This window comes from Pelmatolapia mariae, linkage group LG13 (genome assembly GCF_036321145.2).
Source record: "Pelmatolapia mariae isolate MD_Pm_ZW linkage group LG13, Pm_UMD_F_2, whole genome shotgun sequence".
Classification (NCBI taxonomy): domain Eukaryota; kingdom Metazoa; phylum Chordata; class Actinopteri; order Cichliformes; family Cichlidae; genus Pelmatolapia; species Pelmatolapia mariae.
Window position 1 is genome coordinate 13168017 of NC_086238.1, and position 27562 is coordinate 13195578.

The 27562-nt window shown below is 41.1% G+C and overlaps 2 protein-coding genes across 16 annotated transcripts in view; both read right to left on the bottom strand.

Moving 5' to 3' along the window:
- LOC134639590 (dystonin) overlaps positions 1 to 27562 on the bottom strand; it is a 104832-nt gene that overhangs the window by 40227 nt on the left and 37043 nt on the right. For all 15 annotated transcript variants that reach the window (XM_063490848.2, XM_063490859.1, XM_063490849.1 and 12 more), the window contains 30 exons: positions 24908 to 25074; positions 24594 to 24706; positions 24378 to 24484; positions 24175 to 24294; positions 23829 to 23924; positions 23607 to 23734; positions 21679 to 21772; positions 21439 to 21593; positions 20878 to 21346; positions 20654 to 20782; positions 20494 to 20571; positions 20226 to 20387; positions 19872 to 19976; positions 19565 to 19660; positions 19355 to 19480; positions 19115 to 19267; positions 18868 to 19022; positions 18633 to 18759; positions 18281 to 18464; positions 17516 to 17673; positions 17247 to 17425; positions 17010 to 17148; positions 16731 to 16924; positions 16455 to 16617; positions 16293 to 16376; positions 15989 to 16096; positions 15799 to 15897; positions 9639 to 9785; positions 8376 to 8464; positions 8182 to 8290 (listed from right to left, as the gene is read on the bottom strand). In XM_063490848.2, the coding sequence (XP_063346918.1) occupies positions 8182 to 8290; positions 8376 to 8464; positions 9639 to 9785; positions 15799 to 15897; positions 15989 to 16096; positions 16293 to 16376; positions 16455 to 16617; positions 16731 to 16924; positions 17010 to 17148; positions 17247 to 17425; positions 17516 to 17673; positions 18281 to 18464; positions 18633 to 18759; positions 18868 to 19022; positions 19115 to 19267; positions 19355 to 19480; positions 19565 to 19660; positions 19872 to 19976; positions 20226 to 20387; positions 20494 to 20571; positions 20654 to 20782; positions 20878 to 21346; positions 21439 to 21593; positions 21679 to 21772; positions 23607 to 23734; positions 23829 to 23924; positions 24175 to 24294; positions 24378 to 24484; positions 24594 to 24706; positions 24908 to 25074 (4233 nt within the window). The remainder of the gene's footprint in view (positions 1 to 8181; positions 8291 to 8375; positions 8465 to 9638; positions 9786 to 15798; positions 15898 to 15988; positions 16097 to 16292; positions 16377 to 16454; positions 16618 to 16730; positions 16925 to 17009; positions 17149 to 17246; positions 17426 to 17515; positions 17674 to 18280; positions 18465 to 18632; positions 18760 to 18867; positions 19023 to 19114; positions 19268 to 19354; positions 19481 to 19564; positions 19661 to 19871; positions 19977 to 20225; positions 20388 to 20493; positions 20572 to 20653; positions 20783 to 20877; positions 21347 to 21438; positions 21594 to 21678; positions 21773 to 23606; positions 23735 to 23828; positions 23925 to 24174; positions 24295 to 24377; positions 24485 to 24593; positions 24707 to 24907; positions 25075 to 27562) is intronic.
- Positions 207 to 7425, bottom strand: LOC135933739 (uncharacterized). The gene is made up of 6 exons (XM_065471888.1): positions 2115 to 7425; positions 1865 to 2011; positions 1531 to 1746; positions 1309 to 1452; positions 982 to 1218; positions 207 to 389 (listed from the first exon to the last, which is right to left on the bottom strand). Exons 1-6 carry the CDS (start codon positions 7338 to 7340, stop codon positions 207 to 209), a joined length of 6153 nt encoding a protein of 2050 aa, XP_065327960.1. The 5' UTR covers positions 7341 to 7425.

Here is a 27562-nt window from a genome sequence, read left to right on the forward strand (position 1 = left end):
ATTAGAAAAAAAAAAGTTAAGGTCAAACTTTATATCTTTAAATCTCGTGTTGCGCAAATCTATTCTCACTAAAACATTCATGTAGAAACAAACATCAAAGGTGTAAAATAGTTTTCACATAATGAAAATGAAAGAAAGGAAAGGAAGGGAGCAAGAATTCGAGCACACAGGGGTAACGTGCAAAGTTTGCTTCAGAATAAACTCTCCTAAATCAAACCAGTGTAAATATCGAGTTTGCTGTAAACATGCTGTTTGCCAATTTGTTGCCATGGTGCTAAAAAGCACAGGAGGACATCATATTGTGTGTTAGTCTGTTTGTTTTTCAGGACATTTTCCAACAAAGATAGCGCATTTTGTCCACTGTTAATGGTTTGCCGGAGTCTCGAAGCCTGTAGAATGAAAACAAGCACAGAAGTTAGTCTGCAGCAGGGTTCGAGCACTCAAGCATGCAATGCTGTTATTTCTCTGAGCATTTACAACCTCAAACTCTGGAAAAGAAACAACAAACTCAGACCAGAATACACTGAAACATGCAGAATGTCTAAAATAAAATTTAAAAAACCACTCAGATTTACAGCTTAAAATCAAGTACAACAATTGAAAATGTCAATCTCTGTGTATGAGAGCCTGACTATGCCTGTTGGAGGGCTTAAAAAATCTCATTCATTCATTACATCAGTGGTTCTCAAACTGTGAAGCCCCCTGGTGGGGTGTAGTGCCACATTCGACTATTTTTATTATTGAGATAATTGCTTTCACGGTATTAATACTTAACACAGTCCTAGGGTAATGTAAAATATGGCTTTAACTCATTAAAAAAAATTAAATCAAGACACTACAACATGGTTTTGTTTTGTTTTTTGTTTTTTTGGGGGGAGGGGGGGTTTCGGGGCCTAAACTGCAACAAAAAAGAGCTACACTTTTTCCTTCCGGGAAAAATCTCAGTGAAATGATATATTTATAGCATATACACAGGCAGACCTCTGCCAGGTTTTCTCTCTCTCTGTCGTCAACCAGGACATCTAAGGCACTCTTCTGTGTTACAAGCCTTTCTATCTGGTCTCTGAATGCTCGCTGAGTGGTGCTGAGGAACTTGAGGAGGTAGCTACTCTTAGCCGGACTCAGGAACTGAGTGTGCTCTGAAATAAAGCACTGGATATCAAACGTGACATCCTCTAACTTGAGCCTGGCTTCTTTTTGCAGATGGTCCTCCATGTCCTGGGAAAACAAAACATGGAAGGATGTTGAGGGTTTTTCTCCTCTTTTTTACTCAAGCTGTGCAATGCTTTAAACTGCACTTTAAAATACCTTATTCTGCTGGCTCAGATGTTTCAGAGTGTCCAGCTCACATGTGTTCAAATCCACACCCAACATCTCAGAGTTAGTTTGAATGAGCCCCGCCAGCGTATTGAGATCACTGAGATGCTGCTGATATGTTGATTCCAAGTGTACCTAAAATCATATATAAAGGGGTCAGTGGCTGATGCTACTGTTATATTATTGTATTTTAATTACTGTGTTAAGACTGACCTTCCCTGTTTCCATCGCTTGAATCAGAGAGTTGCTTTTTTCTGCACACATCTGAGACACAGCAGTAAAATTTGGCTCTAACTCCAGATATATCGAGGCCAAGTCGTGGTGGATTTGCTGGGGAACGTCTTCATCAGCAGAGTTTATGAGTTGTTTGGCTTTCTCCATATCGACTGTCAGAACATCAGCCAGACTAGAAAGCTGAGACTGCAGAGACTAGATAGAAAAAAAAAAAGAATTTGATCAGGAATTGAAACACATGTTGACATTTGAAATATATTAAAAATCGATCATTTATTCAAAAGCAAATGGCCTTCAGCTGGTCATTTCTAACCTGACATTCCTCTATTTGGTTCTGCAGTTCTTCCATGTTGTTGTCTGTGGGTAATGGGATTGAGAGGTCTTTTCTGGCATCTTCTAAAACATCAGAGTGATCCTGCAGTCTCCCAACACACTCCAAATAATCGTGGATGGAGAACAGCTATGGATAAAGAAAAAAAAATGAATTCACAAAAGGAACAGATGTTACTAATGTCCAAAACTAAGAAATGATGAGCTTAGCATTCAGGCAAAATAAACCGCACCTTATATTTGACCTCCTCAACTTTGCAGCCATATGAGCTGGCAGAGGCCTCAACAGATGGTTGGTGACTCTTTGGAGCACCGTCATCCTCTCCTGACTCCTCATCCTCTCCCTCTGAACTTTCCTCTTTGATGCTCTCCAGTGTGTGCCACTGTTCCTGCTGTGATTCACACCCCAGAGCGCTGCTGAGGGTATCCATCACTTCCTTAAGCACTGAAAGGTCTTGGCTTGTGGAAACAGTCTTAAAAACCTGCAGCAGCTGCAGCTGGATATTTGGAGCATCAGACTGCTCTATCTCTTGACCTCCTCTTTCATCCTTGCATATCAGTTTTGCTTTCCTCGTGTCCTCGCTGTCTAAACTGAGAGAATTTTGCTTCAGTAAATTCATGAGGTGATCTGGGTGACTGCTCTCTGTGAGTCCTTGAGATGTGCTACACTCGTGGAAAATACTTTTATGTAAAGATTGTGCATTATTCTTATCTATAGCAAGGGCATCTTGAGAATCTTGAACTTGTGCCCTTTCCAAACCACTGCTCTTATCATTGTGTGTAATATCTTCCCCCTGGTTATCTGCATATGTGTTTCCAGGATTAGAAAACACTGATGGGCCTGAAGAGGAAACAACAGGTATTATGCTCCTCTCGGATAGGAAATCCGTAACTGTGTGAGTATCCACAGAAACACATGCTTCTAAACTTTGATCCTCTTCTTGAGGATCAGATCTCAACTCTTCTCCTATTCTACTTCCAGGCTGTCCAAAGTTGATGTCTGATAAGGGAAACGATGGATTTAAACAGGAGACATTTCTATCACTATCAGGATTATCTGTGTCCATTCTTGATACAGAGATCTGTTCAGTATCAATAACGAAAATGCTCTTGTTTTGCCTCTCTGGGAAAAGCCTCTCAGCATCACCTGTAACACCAAGCGCCGACTCTAACGAGTCTTTAGGAGTCATGACTAAATCTTCAACACCATTGCTGCTGGGATTGACAGTATTTGTAACAGCAGGTATCTCAGAAGAGGAGCTCTGCTCTTCCGGAGGTCTTTCACAAACAGGTGCACCCCTTTGGCAGAGAGGTACAGAAATCTGTTCAGCATCAATATTAAAAATGTCATCATTTTGCTTCTCTGGGGAAAGCCTCTCAGCATCACCTCCCCCTCCATGTGTTGACCCGAACAAATCTTTAGGAGTCAGGGCTGAATCTTCAATATCATAGCAGCTTTGGTTGATAGTACTTGTTGTTATGTCTCTATTAACAGAAGATATCTCAGAATAGGAGCTCTGCTGTTGTGGAGGTTTTTCACAAACAGCTGCACTCAGGTTCCAATCTCTCTGACAGAGAGATACAGGGATCTGCTCAGCATCAACAGTGAGAATATCATTGTTTTCCCTCTCTTGGGAAAGCCTCTCAGCATCATCTGAATCACCATGGACCGACCCTAACAAATCTTTAGGAGTCAGGGCTGAATCTTCAGTCTCATTGTTGGTGTGATTGATGGTATTTGTTGCTGTTATGCTGCTGTAAACAGCAGGTAACTCAGAAGAGAAGCTCTGCTGTTGTGGTCCTTCACAAACACCTGCACTCAGGCTCCGATCTCTCTGACAGAGAGATACAGGGATTTGCTCAGCATCAACAGTGAGAATATCATTGTTTTCCCTCTCTTGGAAAAGCCTCTCAGGATCACCTGCACCTCCATGGGGCAACCTTAACAAATCTTTAGGAGTCAGGGCTGAATCTTCAATGTCATTGTTGCTGTGATTGATGGCATTTGTTGCTGTTATGCTGCTGTAAACAGCACATAACTCAGAAGAGGAACTCTGCTGTTGTGGTCCTTCACAAACAGCTGCACTCAGGCTCCGATCTCTCTGACAGAGAGTTACAGAGATCTGTTCAGCATTAACAGTGGGAATGTCATTGTTCTGCCTGTTTTGGGAAAGCCTCTCAGCATCACCTGCACCACCATGGACCGACCCTAACAAATCTTTAGGAGTCAGGGCTAAATCTTCAATATCATTGTTGCTGTGATTGATGGTATTTGTTGCTGTTATGCTGCTGTAAATAGCAGGTAACTCAGACGAGGAGCTCTGCTGTTGTGGAGGTCTTTCACAAGCAGCTGCAATCAGGCTCTGATCTCGCTGACGGAGAGCTATGGAGATCTGTTCACCATCAATAGTGAGAATGTCATCATTTTGCTTCTCTAGGGAAGGCCTCTCAGAATCACCTGCTCCACCATCTGTAAACCCTAAGAAATCTTTAGGAGTCAGGACTGTATCTTCAATATCATAGTTGCTGTGATTGATGGTATTTGTTGCTGTTATGCTGCTGTAAACAGCAGGTATTTCAGAAGAGGAGCTCTGCTGTTCTGGAGGTCTTTCACAAACAGCTGCAATCAGGCTCTGATCTCTCTGACAGCTGCTGGGCTCAGATTCATCACTATAATCACTTTCTGCTTGCTGACGTAATGCAATTCTGACATCTTCTGCACTGTTTTTCACAGAGTTACAATTACCCCTGGAAACCGAAATGACTGCACCCTCAACCAAATCCCCGAGCGATGTGTAATCCACACTCGGAGCTGGCTCACTGCCCAAAGTTGACCGAACCCCACTTTCATCTTCCACTCTAGCTTCCAAAGACAAAGCACTGCAAAATGAAACTGACGTGCCGGTTTCACTCTGAATGAATGTCTGATTTCTTACACTGGTATCATATCCATCACTGAAAACATCATCATCACTGGGTGTGCTGTCATATTTACCGGAGTGATAAGCAAAAGTGGCAGACTGAGTCTGGCTTTTGGAATCAGTATTGATGCCGGAGATTCTTCCTGTCAGCTCGCTATCCATTAAGGTGTATGACTCACTGTCCTCAGCCCCTAAAGGCAATTTTCTTATATGATTGGTACGCTCTGCTGTAACCTGATTCCATAAAGAGGGTGAGATCATCTGGGGCATGTTACCACTTTCTGATGGAAGGGAAAGATGTACTTTATTAGTCATTGTTTCTACACTCCCCACTGCCTTACACGCCAACTCTTGATTTCTATTTTCACTCTCTCCTTCTTTGTTATTAGCCTCTTCTTTGGCTAAATCAAGCACCGTGACAGCAGCATTCCTTGAAATCACCTGCTGTGTGTTTTCAGCTTTGTGAATTTCAGCTGCACGAATTAAACCCAGATCTTGATCTTTAGAAAGAGAGTAAACACAGTTTTCCTCTGGGTAAAAGTTGCCTTGCAAATCTGAATCCTTGACTAATTCAAATGGGAGTGCCTCACCAGTGCTCCTGCTGCAATGAGACCTCAAAAAGCTCTGCTCTGTGTGACATCTGCTTGACAATGCCGGTTTTAATCCAGAAAATCTGTCTGTCTCAACCATTAGGATAGGAGTTTTTTCATCTGACTGTGAGTCATGCAGCTCTAGTACCATCTTATCATCCACTAATCCTTTATTAAGAGCTTCCTGCAGGTTATAACATTTCCCAGAGGTGACGTCCAAAATGCCCTCTTCCTCCATTTGGGTTTTCAGAAGCTCAATAGCACTCTTCCGCTCATTTCTACCCTCCACTGAGTCCTCGGAGCTTAAAAACAGAGGTTGTTCAATATGAACACTTGTTGTTTCAAAGCACTTAGCCTTATAGTGTGGTAGCACCTGATGGCAAGATATAAATGAGGACTCAGAGTCAATCATCACTGAAGGTGAGCTAATATTTCTGCTTTCCCCAGAGCAAAATGTGTGAGGGACTGACACATGTAGAGAACCTGGAATATCAAGATCTTCCCTGGCATAATCTCCGGCCTCCTTTTTTAAAGTATTTCCAGAAATTCCTTCTTCAAACTGATCTGACTTTGTCCACCATGTGTCGTTTTCAAACACGTTTTCCACCTCTACACCTCTGGTGTCAAAATCAATGTCACTACTCACTAAAAGGTCCCTGGCATGATCGTGTTTTGAAGCTTTGTCATTTTTATTAGATTTTTCATCAAAGGTTATTCTTCCATTGCCAGAGGAAACGAAATTATGGGGCTCAAATGTGTGTTGTGTGTTTTCATCAAAGGTGATTCTCCTGCCGGTCTGGGACACAAAGTCATGACGATCAAACACGTCCTCTGTGTTTTTTATTAACTCTGATTCATCATTTATGTGTAGCGACATCTCAGAATCTGCGTCTTCAAAAGGATTTTTGGCATCAAACAAAGTCAAATCAGTCAAACCTTCATCATCGTTCGGATAAAAAAGCGTGTCTTCAAGAAAAGCATGAGCCATTTTATTTAACTGATCATCAAGTATCAAAACCCTCTGTTCTGACTTTGGATCAATGTAACTGTTCATCATTAAGTATGAGATGAATAACTGTTTTGCTTCCGTGGGAGAGGGGAGATTAACTTCTGAACCATCATGAGGCCACCCATCAACTGCCAGCTTTTTATAAGTGAGCCAAGATGAAAACTTTTCACTAAGGTGATCAACATCTGGCAGCACATCTGGGATCTCTATGGATTTCAGAACCTCTGCTGTGTGACTGTCGATCCAACCATTTTGAATAGCGGTAGTGATATCTATCACCTCTGAATTTTCTGGAATGTAAAATGCTGCTATTTTCCCTCGATTAGTAAAAAGTCTGCAGGTAAACTCACTGGAGGTGCTTTGACAATCAGATTCATGCGAGGTAGACACCGTTTGGATTTCCCCAGAGTGAGGCAACGCAAGTCCCATGAACTGTTGCTGATTTCCCAGCACGATGAGTGTGCTGCTGGAGCTCATCAAGTCACACTGAATGGCCGCATCCACCTTCAGCCCACCTCCAGCATTCTGGAAGTTACCATTTGACACCTCAGTTTCATTCTGACCTTCTAGATCCCCCTGAGCACCTAACAACCTCACCATAATCTCCTGATTACTAAAACCACCCGAAGTCACACTGTTAATATTCCTCTCTGATGTCTCTGATCTCTTTCTGCTGAGGCCCTTGAATATCAGTTTATTAGCCTCACAAGCTTCACCCTCCTCTTCAGGCTCTAAAAAAGACAGACTTTCTGCAGTGCTAGGATTTATCATATCCTGGTGAGACTTTTTCCTCTGAAGAATGTTTACATAGACAGAAGCAGGAATTAAACCACACTGAAATGCCTTCTCCAGGGTCATCGTGTCCCCTGTGTAGCACATCTGCACTTCATCACTGACCTGGCTGGCCTCTATTATCTTTATGATCATATCTTCACACATGGACCCTTCTCTAGCTGCTGCTATGTCAGACAGGGACACAGAGGAGACATGTGAACTCTGTATGCATTTGCTTGAATCATTCAACACTGGCAAGTGATTCAGCGTTGATGTGTAGATGCGATTTTCTTCGATAGCGTCATCACACCCAAGATGAAATTGGGGTGCAGAGAGGTTGGAGGTTAGGAGGGCCCCTTGATGATTTACCAAACCTCTCTGATCAATCAGGCCACTCATTCCAGTCCCAATCCTATCAAGGGGTTTGAAATCCTGCAGGAAATGAAAGCATGACAATTAATCTCACTAGCTTTGGCTTCAGCCTCAAAATTTGTTCAAATTTTACTAACTGAGGCAAGACAAAATCTATACTCACCACCACACAGACACGGGTTTGTTAAGACAGCATTTGTGCAAGAGCAAGACTGCAACGGGGTTGCAACAGGAGCGTGATGGAGAGTACATTTAAAGCTATCATGCATCTGGAATAAAAGCATTCAGCATCTTGCAAAAAGAGTGTCGTTAGTCACACAGCACACTGTAAAGTTATATATCTGCTATCCTGTTGAGCTCTTAAAGAGAGCATAAGCACACTGAAAGAGGTGAAATATCAGACCACAGCTTGGTGCAATTAGCATGTTTACAGCATACTCAGGTTTGACTGGTTTCAGCCATACTAAGTTTCTGTTCCTAAAGAGCCAGTCTAAGAGAAAGTGCGAGAGAATCTGGCAAACACTGTACTAGGGAAAAGAGGATAATGGTTAGACATGCAATCGAACGTCAGGTGGCACTGTTTTCCAACACATTGTAGGGCACACTCCATTAAACACGAAGCCTATAATCCAACCTCATCTGCAGAGGGAGTCTGATCTGAACACTGCTGAGAGAGTTCATTGTAGGCCTGAGTCAGAGACTGCAGCTGATCTTGGGCCTTCTTTCTTTCCTCTTCTGTCATTCTGTAAAGACACAAAAATATTAAGGAGGAAGCCCCGAACTTTACCAGTCAGTCTTTTGCATGCTAGTCCAGGTAAGGAGGCTTACTTGTCACTGTGTTTGTTTAGCATCGTTTGTGTGGACCTCAGCGCTTCTGCAATTTGTTCCTTTTTAGTGACGATTTCCTCCACTGACACCTAGAACATCAAACAGCAACAACATTCATATCACCATGTTAGAGTCAATGATGCATAGTGACTTTTATGGTAAGTTTTACTTTACAATTGCAACAAAAAAACAAGATAATCCTCAAAAATGCACACACACACAGACACACAAATACTTTTTACAGACTAAATTAAATTTTTCATGATTCATTATTTGCATGAAGCATAATGCACACAACAACTTTGCAATAAATATTAGCTATGGAAACCTACATAACATTTTAGTTTTTCTGCCAAAGAGGACTTGACTGATTTATACAGTCTTTAATGAGGCTACAATTTTAACACTGTTATTTCTGATAGCACTGTGCACATTGTGCTTTATTCTGTTTTACATAAGGGGCATGATATCAGAAACACAATAAGGGGAAGGTGAAGGTGATTTTGATATAATTTGACAAAATAAAGTCAAATTATGTTACACTGTAATTACTGAATTGGGATTTTACTTTACAGACCTTTATTTAAGTGTATTAAAGTATTACTACAGAAATGCAAGGGTCCACTACTAACATCAAAAGATATATAAGAAGCCAGTGCTCTCATTAGCAAATGACATGTAATGAAAATCTAAACTTCTTTAATTCACACATTTATTTTATTTTCTATTCTTTTATGTTGGGCAGATTTAATTAGGGACCTGGTCTCGCAGCACTATTTAACCATGATTTAATTGCTTTTGCAATATACTGAACACATCAGGGATAGCTTTTTATAAATTTCGTGTAACCTTAAGGTGAATAATATCAGTTTTGGGCCACATGTTAAAATATTTCAATAACCTGTGAGACTGACGCCATTTATTATTCAGTGAAGTGCTTAAATATGGGTGCTTGTGCAACATATGCATTTTTTTTTTGATTATGAGTCAACTGAAATAAGTATTTAAAAGTATTTCATATTATCTTTGTAGGTCTTTGTAAGTGCAGTAATTAAATCCATGAGCTTCACAACATATATGGATAAAATGAATCAGGAAGTAGACAGTTTGTTTTATTAGAAATCAAACGCTGTGACAGCAAAGGGTGGTGGGATCATTTTGATTGGAGTGTTTTTGTCATAAAAAAACCTCATATATAACCAAACGTTAGCAATAAAAAAAAAAAAAAAAACAGGACACACCAGGAACACACACATTATTTACCTGCGGCTTATTAGAAGCATCTGTGTTGGCATTACTATCTTTCACAGCATCCCCACCATTGCTCACGGTCTGTTTCACACTGGACATCCACTGCAATAGTTTGTTAACCTTATCACCATTCTCTCTCTTCTCCTCATCAACAGATCTCTAGAATTAAAATAGACGGACTTTTAACAAGATTGTTAACTTTGCTACAAAAATAAACCAAAACACAGGAAGAGAGCGAGGGCCGCTGTCAAAATCCATTCATAATCAGGTTAAAATCAAAAACCAAAAGAAGAAAACACAAGAAAGCTTTGGACAACCATGTACTGAAAAACTGTTTTGGTCAGAGTTGAAGAAGAATCAGCAGCACTGAAATACAAATATTTTTAACCAGTTTAGCAATGCGAGGCTTCATTGGCAATAACACAAGAGGCATCTTTGTTCATCAAAAGGTCAAAGATAACGAGAAAAGACTCACTGACTTTAAATCCACCCCATCAAAAGCTAATGCTATAATAACTGACAGGTTTTTATTTATATGCCCAAACATAATGAAATGTTGACTTTGGTCCAAAACCGTGGGATTTTGTAGCTTCCAGTAACCTTAACCCGGTGTGGCAGTCGTACACGCTTCTCTCCAGAGCCTCTTTGAATGTAATTCTTCTCTTGGTCCTTGGACAGGTGAGGCTTTTGGTGTGGAACTTCTCGTCTTTAAGTACAGTGGCGGTAACTTTATCAACGAGTCCGCTCTGAACGACTTCTTCAAGTGAGATTCTGTCGTGGGTGTCAGGTTTTATCAATCCTCCAGTCAGGAGCTGGAATTCAATACAGCGGAAACCGGCGTCTTTTGGGAGGAGATTTTCCTGAACAGCCTGGGAAACAGACAAAGTCTTTGCAGTCTTGGGATGAATGAAGCCATTAAATGCTTGGCCAAACTGCAGAAGCTGCTGACTCAGTGCTTCATCCAAAAGACCTCTTTTGAGAGCCTCGGTGAGGGTAACTCTCTCTCCACATGAGGGGTCACAAATACCTCCAGTGCAGGCCTGGGCCTCTAACAGCCGCAAAGCAGTAGCTCTGTCAGTAAAGCCCTGTTGAAAACCCTGAAAAACCGAAAGCCTTTTCTTCTGAGTGACATCCCAAAGCCCAGCAATGGGGCTGTTAAAATCTTCCACAACAACCATTCTTGAAAATATCATGTCTGCGATCTCAGTGATACTAAGAAGACCTCTGCGATAGCTCTCAAGCTCAGACGATTCCAGGAATCTCTGACTTAGAGCCGACTCTAGACAAAGCTGTCGGCCACCTTTGACATCAGTAATGACGTGAAGTGGGGTTCCACTGGGGTCAGCTGTGGACTTTTCCTGCCATTCACTCTCCTGCTGTGACAGAAACAGATATGTCTTCTTGTCAATGTGTTTCCCCTTGAATGCTTCATACGCTGACATCTCAGTGCCACAGTTGCTGTTGACAACTGACACCCTATGAGAGCTGGCAGGAGATGTGCTTGTTAGGTGCCTCTCACCAAACGGAAAGAGAAACACTCCACCACTGATGTCGTACAAGCATGCCTTCAGTATGTCAGAGTAGTATGCTTTCTGTCCAGTGTCAGGGTTGTGATAACCTTTGGGGTTACCGACTGGATCATAGAGACTCTGTAAAGTCTCCTTGTTCAAAAGACTCTGATCTACAGCAACGTGAGCTGGCACCCTGACCCCGGTTGCTGGGTTTATCAGTCCTCCAGTAGCAACCTGGACCTCGAGGATCTTTTTGGCTTTGTATCTATCGAGAATCCTTTCCTCCATGGCCTGAAACACAGACAGCTTTTTGCCTTTAAAGATGTAGCCACTAATAGCTTTCTCAGCCTCCATCAGTCTGTCTTTCAGGCTCGGATCTATAATCCCCCTCTCCAATGCCTCGGCAGCTGAATGCGTTTGTCCGGTAGCCAGATCTGTAAGGCTTCCTGTTGCAGCCTGAGCCTCGAGAAACTCAAGGGCATATGTCTTTGCTAGGAAGCCCTTCTCAGCAGCTTCCAGGAAGGATATCTTTTTCTTGCTCGACTCAACATAAATTCCAGCAATAGCAGCCGGTTTGCCGATGTACTCTTCATCCGAGAGCCTAAATTTGACCATATTTTGAATGCTTACACCCCCTTTGAGGTCTGGGAGCTTTTGGGGAGTTGAATATGTCACGCTCTGCTGTCCATCCTGGTCTGTTATACTACTCTCTGATGTGTTTTGGTACATTTTTGTCTTGCTGACGTTAGTTTCGTGCAGCTGTTTGTCTGTAAGTCCCAACAGAGCCATGTATCGCTGTGCTGTCACAGAGCTTTGGAAATCAGTGTTAACGTGGCTCTTGTAAGTCACACTTTCCACATCTTTCTTGAGAAAAGCGGGAGTTTGATAAGGGGAGCTATCCAACATTGTGTTTGTTGTTGAATCCTGCTGAAGGCTTTGACTGTGAATGATCTCCCTCTTATCTTGTCTGACATGTTTAATCCCTTCGAGAGTGATTTCGTTCTCCGTTGTTGCCATCTGTAGATGTGACATTGGAAGAGCTATTAAGTTTTTACAGCTACAATTATTAATATCTACTAACAGAAAAAACAACTACTAAAAGGAGCATACTGCATTTAAAAATACTGGATCTGTTAATAAATGCACTATTATGTTCCAGTAATGCAAAATTTAGCCTTGTGCGTACCTGTGAGGACTCTTTCACTGAGAACATTTCTTCATCTCTCCTGCTGTTTGTATCTTGATTTGAGTGCACCATTTTCTGCATTATAGCAACATCTGCATTCATCAGATCAGCCTTGTTGTCTTTCACATACAGCTGTTGAAACTTTGTCCATTCACCCGTTTGCTCATTGCAAAGGCTTTGCATAGCACTGATTTTTGACTTGAGTTTGACTTTTTCTCCCTCGAGTTCGTCTATTTGAGATTTTGCTTTTGACAAGTCTCGCTCGAGCTTCGTTCTCTCTTGCTGCACTTTGTCCATTTTGATCTGAAGCTGTTGGTCCAGTTGTTTTATCTGCTTCATGTCTTGTTTGAAATACTTATTCAGCATCTCTGCTAGTTCAGCGCTGTGCACTTTGGATTTCTCGCTTTCGTTTGTGAGTTCGGACTGCAGTAAAATGATTTTTCTCTCTATTTCAGTTTTCACTATCAGCAACTGCCTGTCATAGCCCTCTCTCTGGAGTTCTAGTTTGCTCTTTAACTCCTCCAGCATTTTCTTACACTTATCCAGTTGTTCCTCCATCTGCTGGGACCTCAGCTGAAGCGCAGCATTTTCTTTTTGCTTTTGCTCGGCTTCCGATTGGGCGTGCTGAAGGTTTTCTCTCAGTTTTCTGACTTCAGAACCCAATAAGATGCTTTTCTCTAATACCTCAGCTTTCTCCCTCTTTAAAAGTGTATTCTCATTTTGTAGGTTTGATCTGGATTTCTCAGAACTGGACATCATTTCTTTGATTGTTATTCTATTTTTCTGAAGCTCAGCCTCCAGCTGAATTAGTTTGGACTCTTTGACTTTTCTCTCTTGGGCCTCTTTCGCTAACTCGTCTTTTGTTCTTTGCAGTGAGGAGCTTAAATCTGAAAGTTTAGCGTTCAGGTTCTCGGTTTTCCTTTCCGTTTCTCTCTTCTCACTCTGAAGCATGTAAAGTTCCTGCTTTACGTTTTCTGTCATTTTCTCCGAGCTGCTGGTTAACCCCTTAAAACTGTGCTTTTGTTTGAAAAGCTCATCTTCTAAAGCCTTGATTTTACTGAGATGCTTTTGATTCTCGGCAGATTCCTTCTGCAGTTGTGCATTTTTAGTATTCAGCATCACTTTCAAATCATTGATTTCAGCTTTCTGCATGTGGACCTTTTGATTTGCCGAATTTCTCTCAGAAAGCACTGACATCAGCTCAGTTTTAAGAGAGGTTATTTCTTTCTCATAACTGGCAGTACTTGAACTGAGAGCTTTGATTTTCTGCTGCAGTTCAGTCATTTTCTTTACCTCCTCACTGTAATCTTGCAGTTTAATTTGAAGCTCATGAGAGCTTTGCGATTTCTTATTCAGCTCCTCCTCGATAATTCTGACCTGTGATTTGGTGCCCTCTACTTGAGCCCTGAAGATTTTAATTTGCTGATCCTTGCTGTCAATTTCCATCGTCGCCTGATCCAGTTTAGCTTTTATGTTCTTTAGATTTTCCTCCATCTCCAGATTGATCTGTTTCATCTCATCTACTCTTGCCTGCCACTGAGAAGCAGCTAATTCACTTTTTTGAAGTTCTGCTTCCAGATATTTACACTTGCCCTGCAGCGCCTGCTCAGATTTTTTTATTAAGCTACTTTCTTCCTTTGCTGTTTGAACTTGCTGTTTCCAGCTGTCAATCTCTCTCCTTAAAGACCTGAGCTTTTGTTCTGAAAGTGACCTCTCTTTTTCCATTGACTCCATCTGGATCTGAAGACCTTGAATATTACTCTCCGATGAGACATTCATCCTCGTCAGCTCACTGCATTTAAACTTCAGTTGATCTATTACTGACTGTTTGGAAGCCAGGTCTTCTTCTAAGCTGTTAATCTTGTAACTATTTTCCTGTTCAATGGAGCTTTTTTTCTGCAGCTCTCCGTGGGCGATGTTCAGCTGCTCTCTAAGGCCTTCTATTTCAGTGCTGTGAAAAAACGCGTTTTGTTCCAGAGAGGACTTTGCTCTTTTGAGAGATCTGATTTCATCTTGAAGCTCATTGATGGATTTTTTCATGTTCTGTGTTTCCTGCTGGAGTTCCTCCGATTTCTGTCTCATGCTAATCCTCTCAGCTTCCAAGTCCATCTGAAGTTTCTTCAGTCTGTTATTGCTGTCATCCAACAGCTTTTTATAACTCTGTGCTTTTTCTTCAGCCATGTCTGCTTTTCTCTGGACCAGGACCAGCTCCTCTAATTTCTTCTGCAGAACATCCACCATCGTGCTGTCATTTTCTCTGAATGCAGATGATCTCAGCTCACAGTCTCCTGCTGACTGGCTGTCAAAGGCCAAAGGCTGCTGAGCCACACTTTTAGCATGGATTTGGCTTTGCGGCTCATGAACAGTGGCAAAGTCTATTTCATCCACATCTTTTTTTCTGTGAAGGCTTTGGGTATTAATATCGTGGCCATCTTTTCTATTTTTTAAGAAATCGTCTAGCTTCTTCTGAGTCAAAGACCATGTGGCCTCTGACTGCTCGATTATCATTTTTGTGTGCTTTAATTCCTGCTCAATTGCCATTTTGTCTTTAACTGCTATCTCTAATTTAGCATGATACTGATTCAGATCATGCTCGAGCTGGGATTTCTGACACTTTAGATCACCAATTGTCTTCTGCTGTGTTTCTATTTCTCCTTCCAACTTTTCCAACTGTTCTTGCCTCTCAGTCAGCAAAGCCTCCTGCTCCCAGACCCGCTGCTTAAGTTGACTAATCTCTATATCCCCTGTAGCTTTTTGGAGCTCCATGCTTTCTGTCCACCTTTCATTCTCTGCTCTTTCAAAAGCTTTTCTCTTCTATAACAGGAAAAAAACACAAATCATCCACTGTAGACATTGTAAATTAGTGCCATTAATAATAAAACAATCTCTCCAGGAATTTCCTTAATGCATTTTGTTTATAAAAGAAGAGATAGCTGTACTGTAAATGCCTAAAAACTGCAAACATACCATCAATATTTTAGGTTTGATTTGATTTCAGTTACAGTTTTATATGTCAAAACTAAGCTTTAGAACTAATGCACAGTTTCCTGGAGAGACATTTAAAAGAAACATATAAGATCTACTGCAGCAGAATTAGAAAAAAGCTTTCTCATCCCAGCAATTCAACATCTCCAGGAAGGAGCTACCATCCATGCAGACATGCACTGCTCCATTTCCTTTGCTTCTTTTGTACAATGAAGCAAACTCTCTTCCCTCACGATGAGACCTCCATCTGGGATAATTGTCTTGGAGTGAGTGAAGAAGTCAAGGTAGACAAGTAGTGGAAGTACTGTGAGCCACTAAAACAAGCTGATAAAAAAGAGAAGACCACCCAGGAAGCATGCCCATGTGCGACAATACAGCTACATTGGCATCAGGAAACAAATGGCGAACAAATTGAAATTGAAACAGTGCTACACGAATCCCTGTTACCACAGAAAGCCAAGTTTTATGTCTTAAAGCAAGAATAACTCACCTCCTCGTCCTCAGTTCTCTTCAGTGTTTCGCTGGCAAACTTCACATACTGAGTCATCAGAGTCACCAGAGCAGTGTAGCGTGTTCGGAGATCCATAAACTGTAAACACAACCAAGTATATCACTGAGCAGGCACTGCTGTTCATACAGAACTCATTTCTTCTGCTGACAAAGCCAAAATAAAGTTTTACCTCCTGCTGAATGGCATCAGAAGAACTCTGCATCCTCCGTTTCTTTAGAGGAGATTTGTGCTGGGAGTCGACCATCGCTCTGAACGTCATCAGCTGAAGTTCATAATCCTAAAAAAGAATTTCACATGAATTGATGGTGAACTACTTTTAGTTAGATTATTATTGCTCAGTCTTCTTTGACTAACTGCTGCAATATTCACAAAAAATATTCTGCAAAAGCCTACAGACCTGATGCGTTACTGTTTAGATAACAGAACTGTAAAGTGGGGGGTTAAACTAAATTAAAGACAACAAATGGCTTCACCTTAACAGCAGATGAGTACTGCTCTGAGTACTTTTGACACTCGTCGATACTGCTCTGTTTCTGCTCAATTTCAGCAACAAGGATCTGAAAAACACACATTTTAATACATTGTGTATCTATATAAATGTTTTTTTGCTGTGAATAACTTCTGTGTTGTCCTACTTTTTGTTTGTTTAACAGCTCAGCCAGTGCCTTGCTATCCTCAGGTTTGTGTTCCTGGGCCTTCAGCTGTGCTGCCTCCATGTCTCTAACCCATTCATCAAGGCTACTATAGGAGTCTATGTAGTGCTTCAAAGATTTGCTGATACCATCCAGGTCTCGGAGCCTGAAAATTGATTGGATAACCTTTTAGTGATCAATACATACACTGACTATTTTCTGCAAAAACAGCTGGTGTGCTTGATTTAATTCAGGATGAATAAATGAAAAAAGCCAAACCTGCTATCGATCTGGGAGTGGATGTTCTGCCACCTCTCGCTCAACTGATCCGCCTTTTCTTTGTGCCAGTCGAGGTCAAAGTCACGCTCGTTGTGCGCTTTAAACATGCGGTCACTGATGAGGCGCGCCTTCTGCAGCTCATCCTCCATGTCATGGAATACCTCCTGTCTCTCATCAATCTCTGTCCGCCAGTGCTGTGTGCAGAAGCAGGAATGGTTAACAAGTGAAGTCAAAACACTGGGTGTGTTGGTGAAATACTGAATTATGATGGTGTAACACCTTTAGTGTGGAAATGACATTTTCAATGGATTTGACATCAGGGTTCATGGCATCTTCTTCGTAGAGTTTGGACTCATAGGCCTTAACAAGCGCCTCTGCACTCTGACTGTGTTTCACCACTAAACTCACAGTTTTTAATCTGCAATAGAAGAAAAAGGTCTTTAGTTGTAATATTCTTTTGTATTACAAACATACATATAAATGAATTACCTAATTACAATGAAGGGAAACTCTTACTTGTCCATATAAATGGAAGACATGGAGTACACTTGGCTCATGCTCTGAACGAGGACTGTGAGCTCAGATGAAAGCGTTGCCACAGACGGAGAACCTGCAGCCTGTCTGAGGAACAGCTCACACTTCTCCTTCATGGCATCCAGATCCTCCTTCAGCTTATTCAGCTCTGCCGTCTTCCTCTGCAAGAGCAGATGAGGGCGGGGGGATGATTTAAACTGACAGCAACAGCGAAGTTCTCGATTATCATAAATGAGTATTGCAATGTGTACCTCATGCTCTGTGATACGCTGCAGACTCTGCTCCAGGTCATCTCTTTCCAGGGGTGAGCGTATTTGCCTGATCAGGTGTTCTTCATGGGCCTCCAGATGCATACGGAAGTTGCGTATTTCCGAGATGTAATGATTGTACACCGACTCCTCGTGTTCCTCTGTGTAACAGAAAAGGATCAAAGTCTTTTAAAAATACTGACAGCTTTGTTGCATTTTTCTTTTTAAGAGTAATAAATATAAAGCTTTGCGTTATTTTGAAAATCATCCAAAGGAAAATAATTTAAACCCACAAATACTGCAGTTTAAACTGACAGCCTCTAGGTGGCACCCTTATTATGCTATAAGGTCAAGTAAGGTCTTATGCAATAGAGCTCAATCCACTGAACTTTGTATGCTGCTGAGATGGAGTGAGTCACAAAATGAGAAAATTATTACTAGTGCATTGAGAAAAATACACAATCTTTTAAAAGGAAATGCAAATATTTTATACTGTATATGTGAATACTGTCCACGTGCATATGTATCAACACAGCAGAACAAATATTCTTCAAATTTTCTCAAAATTAAAATTCATGACTACACATAACACATTAACGGCATACCAGTGCAGTATTTACATTCACAGCAAAATCAGAGTAATTCCAATAGGTATTAACTTAAGGCTTAAAAGGCTTAACAGCCATGTGTTTCCCTTTTCTGTGTTTTGTACAATGTACACAAGCCGCTCGTTGTTACGCAGAAGGGGAAGGGAGATTTGAGCCTTGCCTCTCTCTGCGGATCTGAGCAGTTCCTGGTAGTACTCCTTACAGGCCGCCACGTCTCTCTCGAGCTGTGCGCAGTCCGCCACAGTGAATACCTCTGACTCCTCGCTGTCTTCCAGGAACTCATCAAAGTGGGACTGCAGGTTGCTCAAGACCTGCTGATGCTCACCTGGCAACATGGTCTTTATCTGGAGTGATGAGAGCAAAACAGTCAAACAAACAAAAACAAGTGTAAATAACACAAATTGGCATTTTCCTTAGAATGATCGTTATCAAACTGAAGCGTGATTATCACAAATGATCGTCAAAAGAAAAGCTCGACTGACTGCAGTCTGAAAAAACAAACTCCGACATACTGAAGCCACATTCCAGTTGCGGATGGCTTGAATGTCAGCCATTAGATAATGCCAAGACACCACACTCTTCATGTTGACGTGGGAGTGGTGCCACAGTGCCAGGACGTTCTGATATAACTGCTCAGTTCTGCAGAAGCAAAGGTTATATTATTAATATTATTTGCTGTGCCAATGAAATTTGTGAAAAAGACTACTATAGGGGAACTGTAGGAAACTTAGCATCCTACCAACTCACCTTGAAGCCATATCAACGGCCTCTTTGTTGGGTGGAGGGACAGTGAAGCAAACAGAGGGAACCATCGCCTCATTACCTGCTGGGTTGATGACTTTCCACTTAGCCCGGTGAGAGTTATTGGCCAGTACGCACTCGTCCTCTTTATAAATGGTAATCTGAAAGAGTTGACAAACCGTAACTGATTTACTATAAATGTTTTATATAAACCGAGATTAAATGTGGTGATTCACGGCACCAATAATAGTACCTCTATCTGACGATAATCACAGATCGCTTTAACAGGGATGGAGGATCTTAGTGGATTTTCAGGGTTTCTGGGCTTGAGCTGCACAATATTTTTAGCCCTGCCCACCAGCCCAGCCACAGTGCTGCGGTACTGAAGAAGCTGCTCTTTCTCGTCCTAAGGACACAGAAACCCACAAAAAGATTAGTTTTCTTCATTTCACCTTCAAATGCACACACACATCATATCTTTCTGTCATTTTACCATGGACTCCTGAATGAGATCCTCCAGTCTGTGTAGGGTACTTGTTCGATCACAGCTGTACTTTCTTTGAATTGAATCCTGCAAATTTTTTAGGTAATCCATGGACTCTTTGGCATCACTGAAAAACTGCACAGTGAGGGAAAGACAGTTGAATTAGATGTGGCAAACACTTTGCTGCATTCGCTGAAACAGTCCACGGCAGCAACTCACCTCAAAATAAATGGCATTCTCCTTGAGATGTTGTTCGACACATGAGCAGAGCTGTAAAATCCAGCTCCACTGGGTCTGCATTGCAGCTTTGTATGCCTTAAAAAGAAACCCCAACATTATTTTTTTCAGATTAAAAAAATACATATATATCTTGGCATCATAGCTGGAAAATTACAAGTTGAATCAGGACTTTATAATCTTGTAATCGCTGTGAGAGATGAATGCAGGGTGGAGTCACTGCTGCTAGTCCAAAATTTGGAATCTTAATTGTCATACTGAGGATGCACAAAAAACACAAAGGGCTTACTTCAATAGTTAGCCTGGCTGGGTGGTTCTTGAGCATAAGGCGCTCTGCCTTGTCCTGCACAGACTTGATGGCTTCCTCCTTTTCATCCAGCTCCCTCATCAGGTCCTGTATTAAGACATTAGGCTGAGCATCACTGGCATTCTGCCACAGCATAAAACCAGTTAGTCCATCATCTCACAAAATCTCATATCCCGTCTCACTGATTTTAAGTTGAAAGTTAAATATTCAAGCCCCAGTTCCTTTTGATGCGAATGGTGCCTCATTAAATAAATGGAGCTATAACATAAGCAAAAACTAGAAAGCCAAATCGTTGTTGATGGAAGATTTTACTAGCTTCAACAAGCAAAGACTTACAGCGTGGTAATCCCTTTTTTTGGAGATGTTAATGTTGCGATCGCTCCAGTCAAAGGCAACCTCCTCTTCCTCCTTCTCGTTCAGCCAGATGAGCTCTTGAGTTGCCTGTGACACAAAGTCATGCAGGTTCTCCAGGTGACTTTGCCGCTCCCTAGATGAGCTCTGAAAGAGACGAGCGAGTCAGACAAAAACAAGCACGTAAACAGTTGTAGTATTTATTGGAAAGCCATTCATAAATTAGGAATATTAAGCTCGACAAATCTCTCACCAAGAGTCGTTCATACTGCTTTTCCAGTTTGTTCAGTTTGTCTGAATAGCTGAGCTTTAAAGGCATCGTCATCTGAATCTGAGAAAAGAAAAACATGTTTAATTTGGGGGGGGGTCTAACACAGCTAACAAAAATTTATGCAACTGCAAGAAATACTTACTTCACTTAGTTTGGCTTCTTTAAGACTCATTTGGAATTCTTCGATCACTCTGTGTACATTTTTGTGGTTATCTAAATTCATTTTCACACTTGGCATATCAGATCCCCACTCTGAACGCTCCAGCTCCATCTTAAAAACAGAAAAAACTCAACTCAAATATTTAGCATCTCATTTTAAGTGCCTTAAAATAAACCCACACCAAGTTATAAATCAGAGATGCTCACCTGCATCTCTTCTACCCAGTTTAGAAGGTCCTGAACAAACTTCATGTTGACCTCTTCTTCTGTCAAGCTGGGGTCCGCCAGTGAGGATTTCAGTAAGGGCTTCCGGATCTGCATGTTTTTCAAATGCCTGAGGCTACCTGGGTCCATGCCATCACCACTCCCCAAGTAGCTCTGGACTGATGCAGGCTGCAGACTCGGGGTCAAGGCAGGAGTCAAGGATGGGGTGAGGCACGGCGTAAGGCTGGAGGTGAAGGTGGACCCAGGGGTACCTATTCCCCCTGGGGTGAGTGCAGGAGTAAGGGCTGGTGTCAGGTTAGTGTTAATGCTCTGGGAGAAGCCAGAGTTCAGACTCTGTGTGATGCCTGAGATCATCATTTTGGTTTGCTCTGTTGTCAGGGTGCGGCCTTTGCTGTACACAGAGGAGCATTCGGCTCTCAGGGCTAGAAGATCATCGCGGAGTTTTGACACCCTGTATAGAAGCAGATGACAATGTGAGATATATTTTTTAATGACATGAGGAAATTCCAGTGTTTTATTTATACAGAAGGATGTACTTTTTACCTTTGGACAAGCTGATCTGCAAATGGGAATTTTCCATCCAGGAGAATCTGGATATCCACTACTTGTTGTCTGAGAATATTCTCACACTCCAACAGGTAGCCAGCGATCTCAGCTTCATTTAGGAACTGAATACCAGACTCAAGACGTTTTGCATCCTTTGAAAAGAAAAAGAAAGGACTTCTAACTCATTGCTATTTTATCACAGCTTGCTCGAGTATTAAACTGAGAGTGCATGCTTACAGACTGCAGGGCCGTTCTCGCCAGTGCAAGCTTGTCCTCGCCATTAACACAGTCCCGCTGAACCCTGTTGGCAATCTGCTGCAACATTTCAAGCCTAAAAAAACAAAGATGGAAAGTTATTTTACTTGTTTTCACTTGTTTAAAGTCAAAATGTCTAAACTACCCACCCCCCCAAAAAATTGAAGCTGTCACACAGTGCGCTCACCTGGATCCATAGGCAATGTTGTTATTGAGAAACACTGAGCTATTAATCTGTAAAGGCTCAGAGTAGACGGTGTCACCAGAGCCGTAGCTGGTGAAACTACTGTTGCTCCCGCTTAAATAAGCCATCTTACTTTACAATGCAAAACTGCTACTGCAGACAAAATCACTGTTTTTCATCCTAACCATCCCCCGAAACAATCTCGGGCTCCAAACTCGACCGCTGGATGAAAGCATTCGCAGACCTAACTGAGGGAGCTGTTTTCAACTTGCTCATATTTATAGTGTCACAGCCAGGTGAGGAGCGTGTACAAACTCCCACCCTGAAATACTATGCTGCCCTCGGGGAATAAAAATTAAACGGCAGGCTGAGACAGTACACCGTTGTCAGAACTGAGTCTGTTTGGAGGACAGCCAAACTGCTGTAATTGCTGTTTCTGCCAGTTTTCACCACACCCCGAAATAATGCAGTAAATATGACGTGTTTATAGACCATGGAGGAAGGAATTGATATGTAAACTTGTCTAAACGACCATCATTCATAGGGAATTTGGGAAGGTGATGTGTGAGTTTCCATAGAAATACCAGCTACACAGTAAAGCAAACAACAGATGGGGTTCAAATACTTGAAAGCCTTCGCCAAAGGAAATCGCTGCGTCAGTTCACACTTTGACATAAACATACAAACTAATGTTGATTGCATTTGCAAATTTTTGCCACACACTGAATGAGCAGTTTTAAAGTAATCCATGAATCAAGATAATCAAGATTTGTTTTTTTGCTGCTGACTTTGCACTTCATTATTCAAGCAGAATGTAACCCATCCCCATCATATGCGTAGCATGCACTTTGGCTGTAAACCTGAGCTGAAATATGTCATGTAAACGAGATCTTAGATCAGTTGGGGGATTTCTGCTTTAATGAGGCAAATCACTCTCTGACATGCTACACTGACCATCGGTGTCTGGTTTCATTAAAGCCATTAGCAGGCTTGCAATACAACACCGAAGCACTCTCCTCACGCCACCCTCAGAAAATATTTTGCAGACTCACTTAGCATGTGTCTTTATGTTTATCCTTTTTTTTAACCCTAGAACACTATCGCTGGGTGATTTTCACCCGAGCAAATACATTTACATGATTTCTCTCTCCTGCAGCTGTTAGTGTGTCGAGGAGATTGTGCCTTCACCAGGGAAGTCTCAAATGTCCCAGGAATGGGTATATCAAAGACCAGCTTTCCAGCGTCATTTTTTTTTTTAGGATTTTTTTGTTCTTGAATTCCAGATTTTTCTGTAATTTTGGAGCATTATTTTAGCATTTTTTCATTTTGTTAGACATGGCACAGTTGAAAGTAAAAGCTGACCACTCTGATTTGTCATGTGTTTGATATATTTTGATGACAAGCACTTTTAGTTGGTCATATTATATCGGGTACAAATCACCCGGCGTTAGTGATTGTGTTACTATTTATAGCGATAGTGTTCTAGGGTTAAAGAAAAGCAGCTCATCAGTGATGGTTTGATTTCTGCGTGTGACCTCCAACACACACACACAGTTTGTCATATTAAATACCCACTACACTGACTTCTGTGCCTACACATTAGCAGAGTTAATTTCTGCTGCCCAATAAAACCATAAAGTCATAAATAAATTAGTTTATAGAGACTATAAAGATGAGACTTTAAATCACATTAGGATGAGCCTGGTCAGAAAAAGTGCACACGTACCTTTCCACTTCTGGCCTCAGGCTCTTCTCTCTTTCCAGCATGGCGACAATTAGTTTACCCCATTCCTTCTCCACATCATTCGGATGATGACCCGGGGGTAACTGAAGACGTCCAAACTCGATCCACATCTGTCAGGGACAACGCCGGCACACACTTATTATCGCTGCAGTGTGTAAGACCATAAATGCAGGAAATGTGTAATCCAATCGTGCACATGCGTACCTCAAGCATTTTGTAGAGATTTTTGATTTTTGTTTTCTCATTTTCTTTTTGTGGGATTTCATGTTCTTTGAATTGAAGATATTGTGTATAAAGTGCCTGTAAAATAAAGAGGAGATTACATTAAAAAAAAACAACTTTAAAAGTGTCCAATCACTTTTCTGTACCCCCTGCATAACAATCTCTCATGCAGCAAACGGATGCAGCTGCCCTCTCACATCATTAGCATCGCTTTAAGTTGTGCATTAAATTGCAATTATCCTTTATCTTTCAGACATACAGATATGCCTACATTCCAAACACAGTGTAAAACAAGATAACTGGAGCTCATCTTGTTGTGGTACCATACCTTGAGTTCTACAGGGTTATTGGGGAATGATCTACTTGACATTATAGCCACATTGTGTTTGATCCACTGGCTGAGGTATTTAATCATGTTCTGGTACTCGACCCATTTGATATCAACGTCCTGTTTATAAGAGAAGAAGAATCATGAGAAATAAGGGATTTCTTAACCTTTTAACTTGGACTCGTTGAAGTCGCTTAACTTACATTAGGACTAACTCCTTCAACTCCATCGGGTACTTTGGGGAAGGCATCGTACAGTGTTGAGACGTAGGTGATGACTGATTTTTCATCAGGAGACTGGACGTCAACATCTGATGAGAAACGTACAAACCCAGGGGTCACGAATGACAGCAAACAAGAGCAAGCTGCACTCTGAGAGTTATTTTTCATGATTTGTATGACTCTGTATGTGGCTCTTACCCTCTGGATCCAGTAGTCTGGCCACCCCCAGCTGTTCAGCTACACAAAATGCGTCTTCTAAATTTGATCGGTTGGTCTGTGTTGACACACGGCTCATGTCCACAAGGTCTGGTCTGTAATAGAAAGAGGCAGAGGTAGGTAGAGGTAAGGTATATACGGTGTATTACTGTAAGGATAGGGCAACTAAAGGTATAGAAATAAACTCAAGCAGTGATGTCCATATTAGCAGCATTTTTTGAATAAATCAAAAGAAAACCAAAAGCACTCTTGTTCTACAAAAACATGCTGTGTTGTGTGTGTGTTTGTTATAGTACCTGTATTTGTGAATAAGGGCATTGAATAGCCTCCCATCCCTCCAGGAGGTTGTGAAATTTTCACATCGCACACCTACATAGCCCTCTGTCATCTGCTTGGACCAGAGCAGCAGTCTCTCCTTGGCTGTCATGTCCTCGGACTCTCCCGTCACATGGATCTCTGAGATCTGCAGCAAGGCAAAAAAAACCAAAACGCTGAAATGAACTGGCATGACTTCGACGCCTGAGGGTTCAAAGACATCAAATCAAACCCATAAACTTGCGATGCACTGCTCTGTGGCATTAAAACTTCATCTTCACTGATTTGCCTGTTTTATAATGGGCTTTAAATGGTCTGGCGCCTTCATATCTCTCTGACCTTTTGCATCTCTGTGTTCCATCCCATCCTCTCCGATCTCAGGCCCCTGGCCTTCAAAAAGTTCCCAAAACCAGAAGAAGAACTACTGGGCAGCGTGCTTTTTCTTTTCATACCCCATCTTTAACTTAAGCTAAGTTAAAGACCAGCTTGTTCACTCTATCCTGCTGGTCTTAATCTTATGCCTAAAGTTTTTACTGGTTCTTATTGCTGTTCTCTTTTGTTTTATCTGTTTTTAACTGTATTGTTTTTATTTATTTACCACTTTGTTTGAAAGTGCATTATAGAATTTTTTTTATTAATATTATTATTATTATTATTATTATTATTAATATGAGGGGAAGGGCATGCAAGAACAGCAACACCAACAGCTGTAACTTAAATGACTGCTAGATCGACACCTGTATGCCTGATAACTCGCTCACAGTGAGGATATTCAACTCTATAAGGAAAGTTTTAGTTTTGATTTGATTAATATGAAAAAGTTTGCTGAAAATGTCTGCAACATACCAGCAACGTGAGACAGAGTTGCATAATAAATTATCCAATAGTTTTACAGCACACTATACAGCTTCAGTATGGTATAATGACGTAAAGCAAACATTGCCACGTCACAGGTTGATTTTACAGCTGTGTGTTTATAACGTGTATTAAAAATGTGTGGTTGGTGCACTAGCTTTAAAGTTTATTTTCATATCTGGAAAATCTCTTTAACTTTCGTTCAAAACTTTTTAGGAGTTTGTTTTTGTGGAACACAGATACCAAGTAGCCGAAAGCATGGAAACATTATGCATGAGAGAAAGGCTTTACACATAAAGCAGAAAAATCACAGACTGTGGGTTTTTTACAGAATGAACTGCAGTCAGTTCAGTAAATCATCAGTCAGTTGATCAGTAAATCAATCTATTCAGGTAGGGAACATGGTGACAACAACAAAAACATGGCAAAAAAAGAACAAATAACAAAACCCTTAACATACACATAAATAAAATACAGCGATGTATAAACCTATGTTTAACTGGACACCACTTTAGTCTTTTTATGCTTTAAACGGAAACCATATATAGTGAGCACAATCGGGCACAATTATGCAACAATTCTACTATTATTATTATATTATAGCCACAATTCCAGCAGATCAGCTGATCTCAATGCCAGTACACATCAGCTGATTGCTTATCTGATATCAATATACAACTCACTATCTGACATACAGGAAATCAAACTGTTTAGGCTGCTAGAGCACTTATATGCTCATCTGCAAGCTGCTTTACAACCCAGCTTTAGCTTTCACCTTGAGAATCTCATATCTGTCACTGACGCCATGTTTTGTGCTGAGGACTTGCTGCTTCTGTCTCCTCTTTGCATGTATACACGTGAAAGGGCTTTGATTTCCCAGAACAGTATCATGCCACCAAATATAAATGACTGCAAATCAAAATATCAATCTTCCACTTGAGTATAGATCTGACTTAATTATGATTGTGGTGGTAAGTCAAACTTCCCAACCAGGGATTATTACGGACAAGCCAGGGTAACCACAGCTTTCTTCAAAGTGCACTTAATAGAGGTGTTAAAGAGCTTAATCTGATTAACTTCATTAATTTAAATGAATGCCTTCACATGACTATGGCATCCATACCACACCACAACACAAGGGTAAAGGAGATTTAATAAGACTAACAGCAATTTGGTGGATCATCAGCAGAGATGCATTTCAGGGTGAATCACTATATCATTTACTTTTGCACATTTTAGCCTCCATAACCCACTGAAGCTACAATATTATAATAAAAATATGTAAAAATACAAATTAATATTTGAGCTGTTAAATATTCAAAAGCAAAATCTGAGTAACTATTTTTCTGATATGGTTTATCTGTTTATTTTTGTAAACAAATGGGGAAAAAAGTGCCAAAAACTACTGATGTGACTGAGTTGCAAAATGGTTTGAGGTTACACTTTTTTTTTTGTTGCATACGTGAATACAAAGTTAAATATGAAAGCGCAAATACTTTTGTCACATATCTGACACTTCCTCCCAAACAGCCAATTGATAATGCACCACAGATATTTACTTTATCTCCTACCAAACTTTACTCTGTGGAGAACTACAGTTTTCTCGCTTCTCTGTTTCACCACAAGTTGCTGCTAATGACCAAAAGAGATGAAGATGAAGATGAATTTGAATGATACTCAGCATTCCCTGATAGTGTTAGCCAGCTAACGCAGATAACATCAACAGGAGTTTGTAGATTTTGTTTGAAGGAGGAAGAATAATGACAAACAAGTTTCTAAGA

Bases quoted from the DNA above. Each gene is read 5' to 3' on its own strand.
- LOC135933739 (XM_065471888.1), bottom strand. From the start codon at position 7,340: ATGTGTGAAGATATGATCATAAAGATAATAGAGGCCAGCCAGGTCAGT. The intron at 1,747-1,864 runs GTTAGAAATGAC...TTTTCTATCTAG, and splicing joins ACCAAATAGAGGAATGTCAG to TCTCTGCAGTCTCAGCTTTC. The intron at 390-981 runs GTCTGCCTGTGT...TTCATTCTACAG, and splicing joins AGAGAGAAAACCTGGCAGAG to GCTTCGAGACTCCGGCAAAC.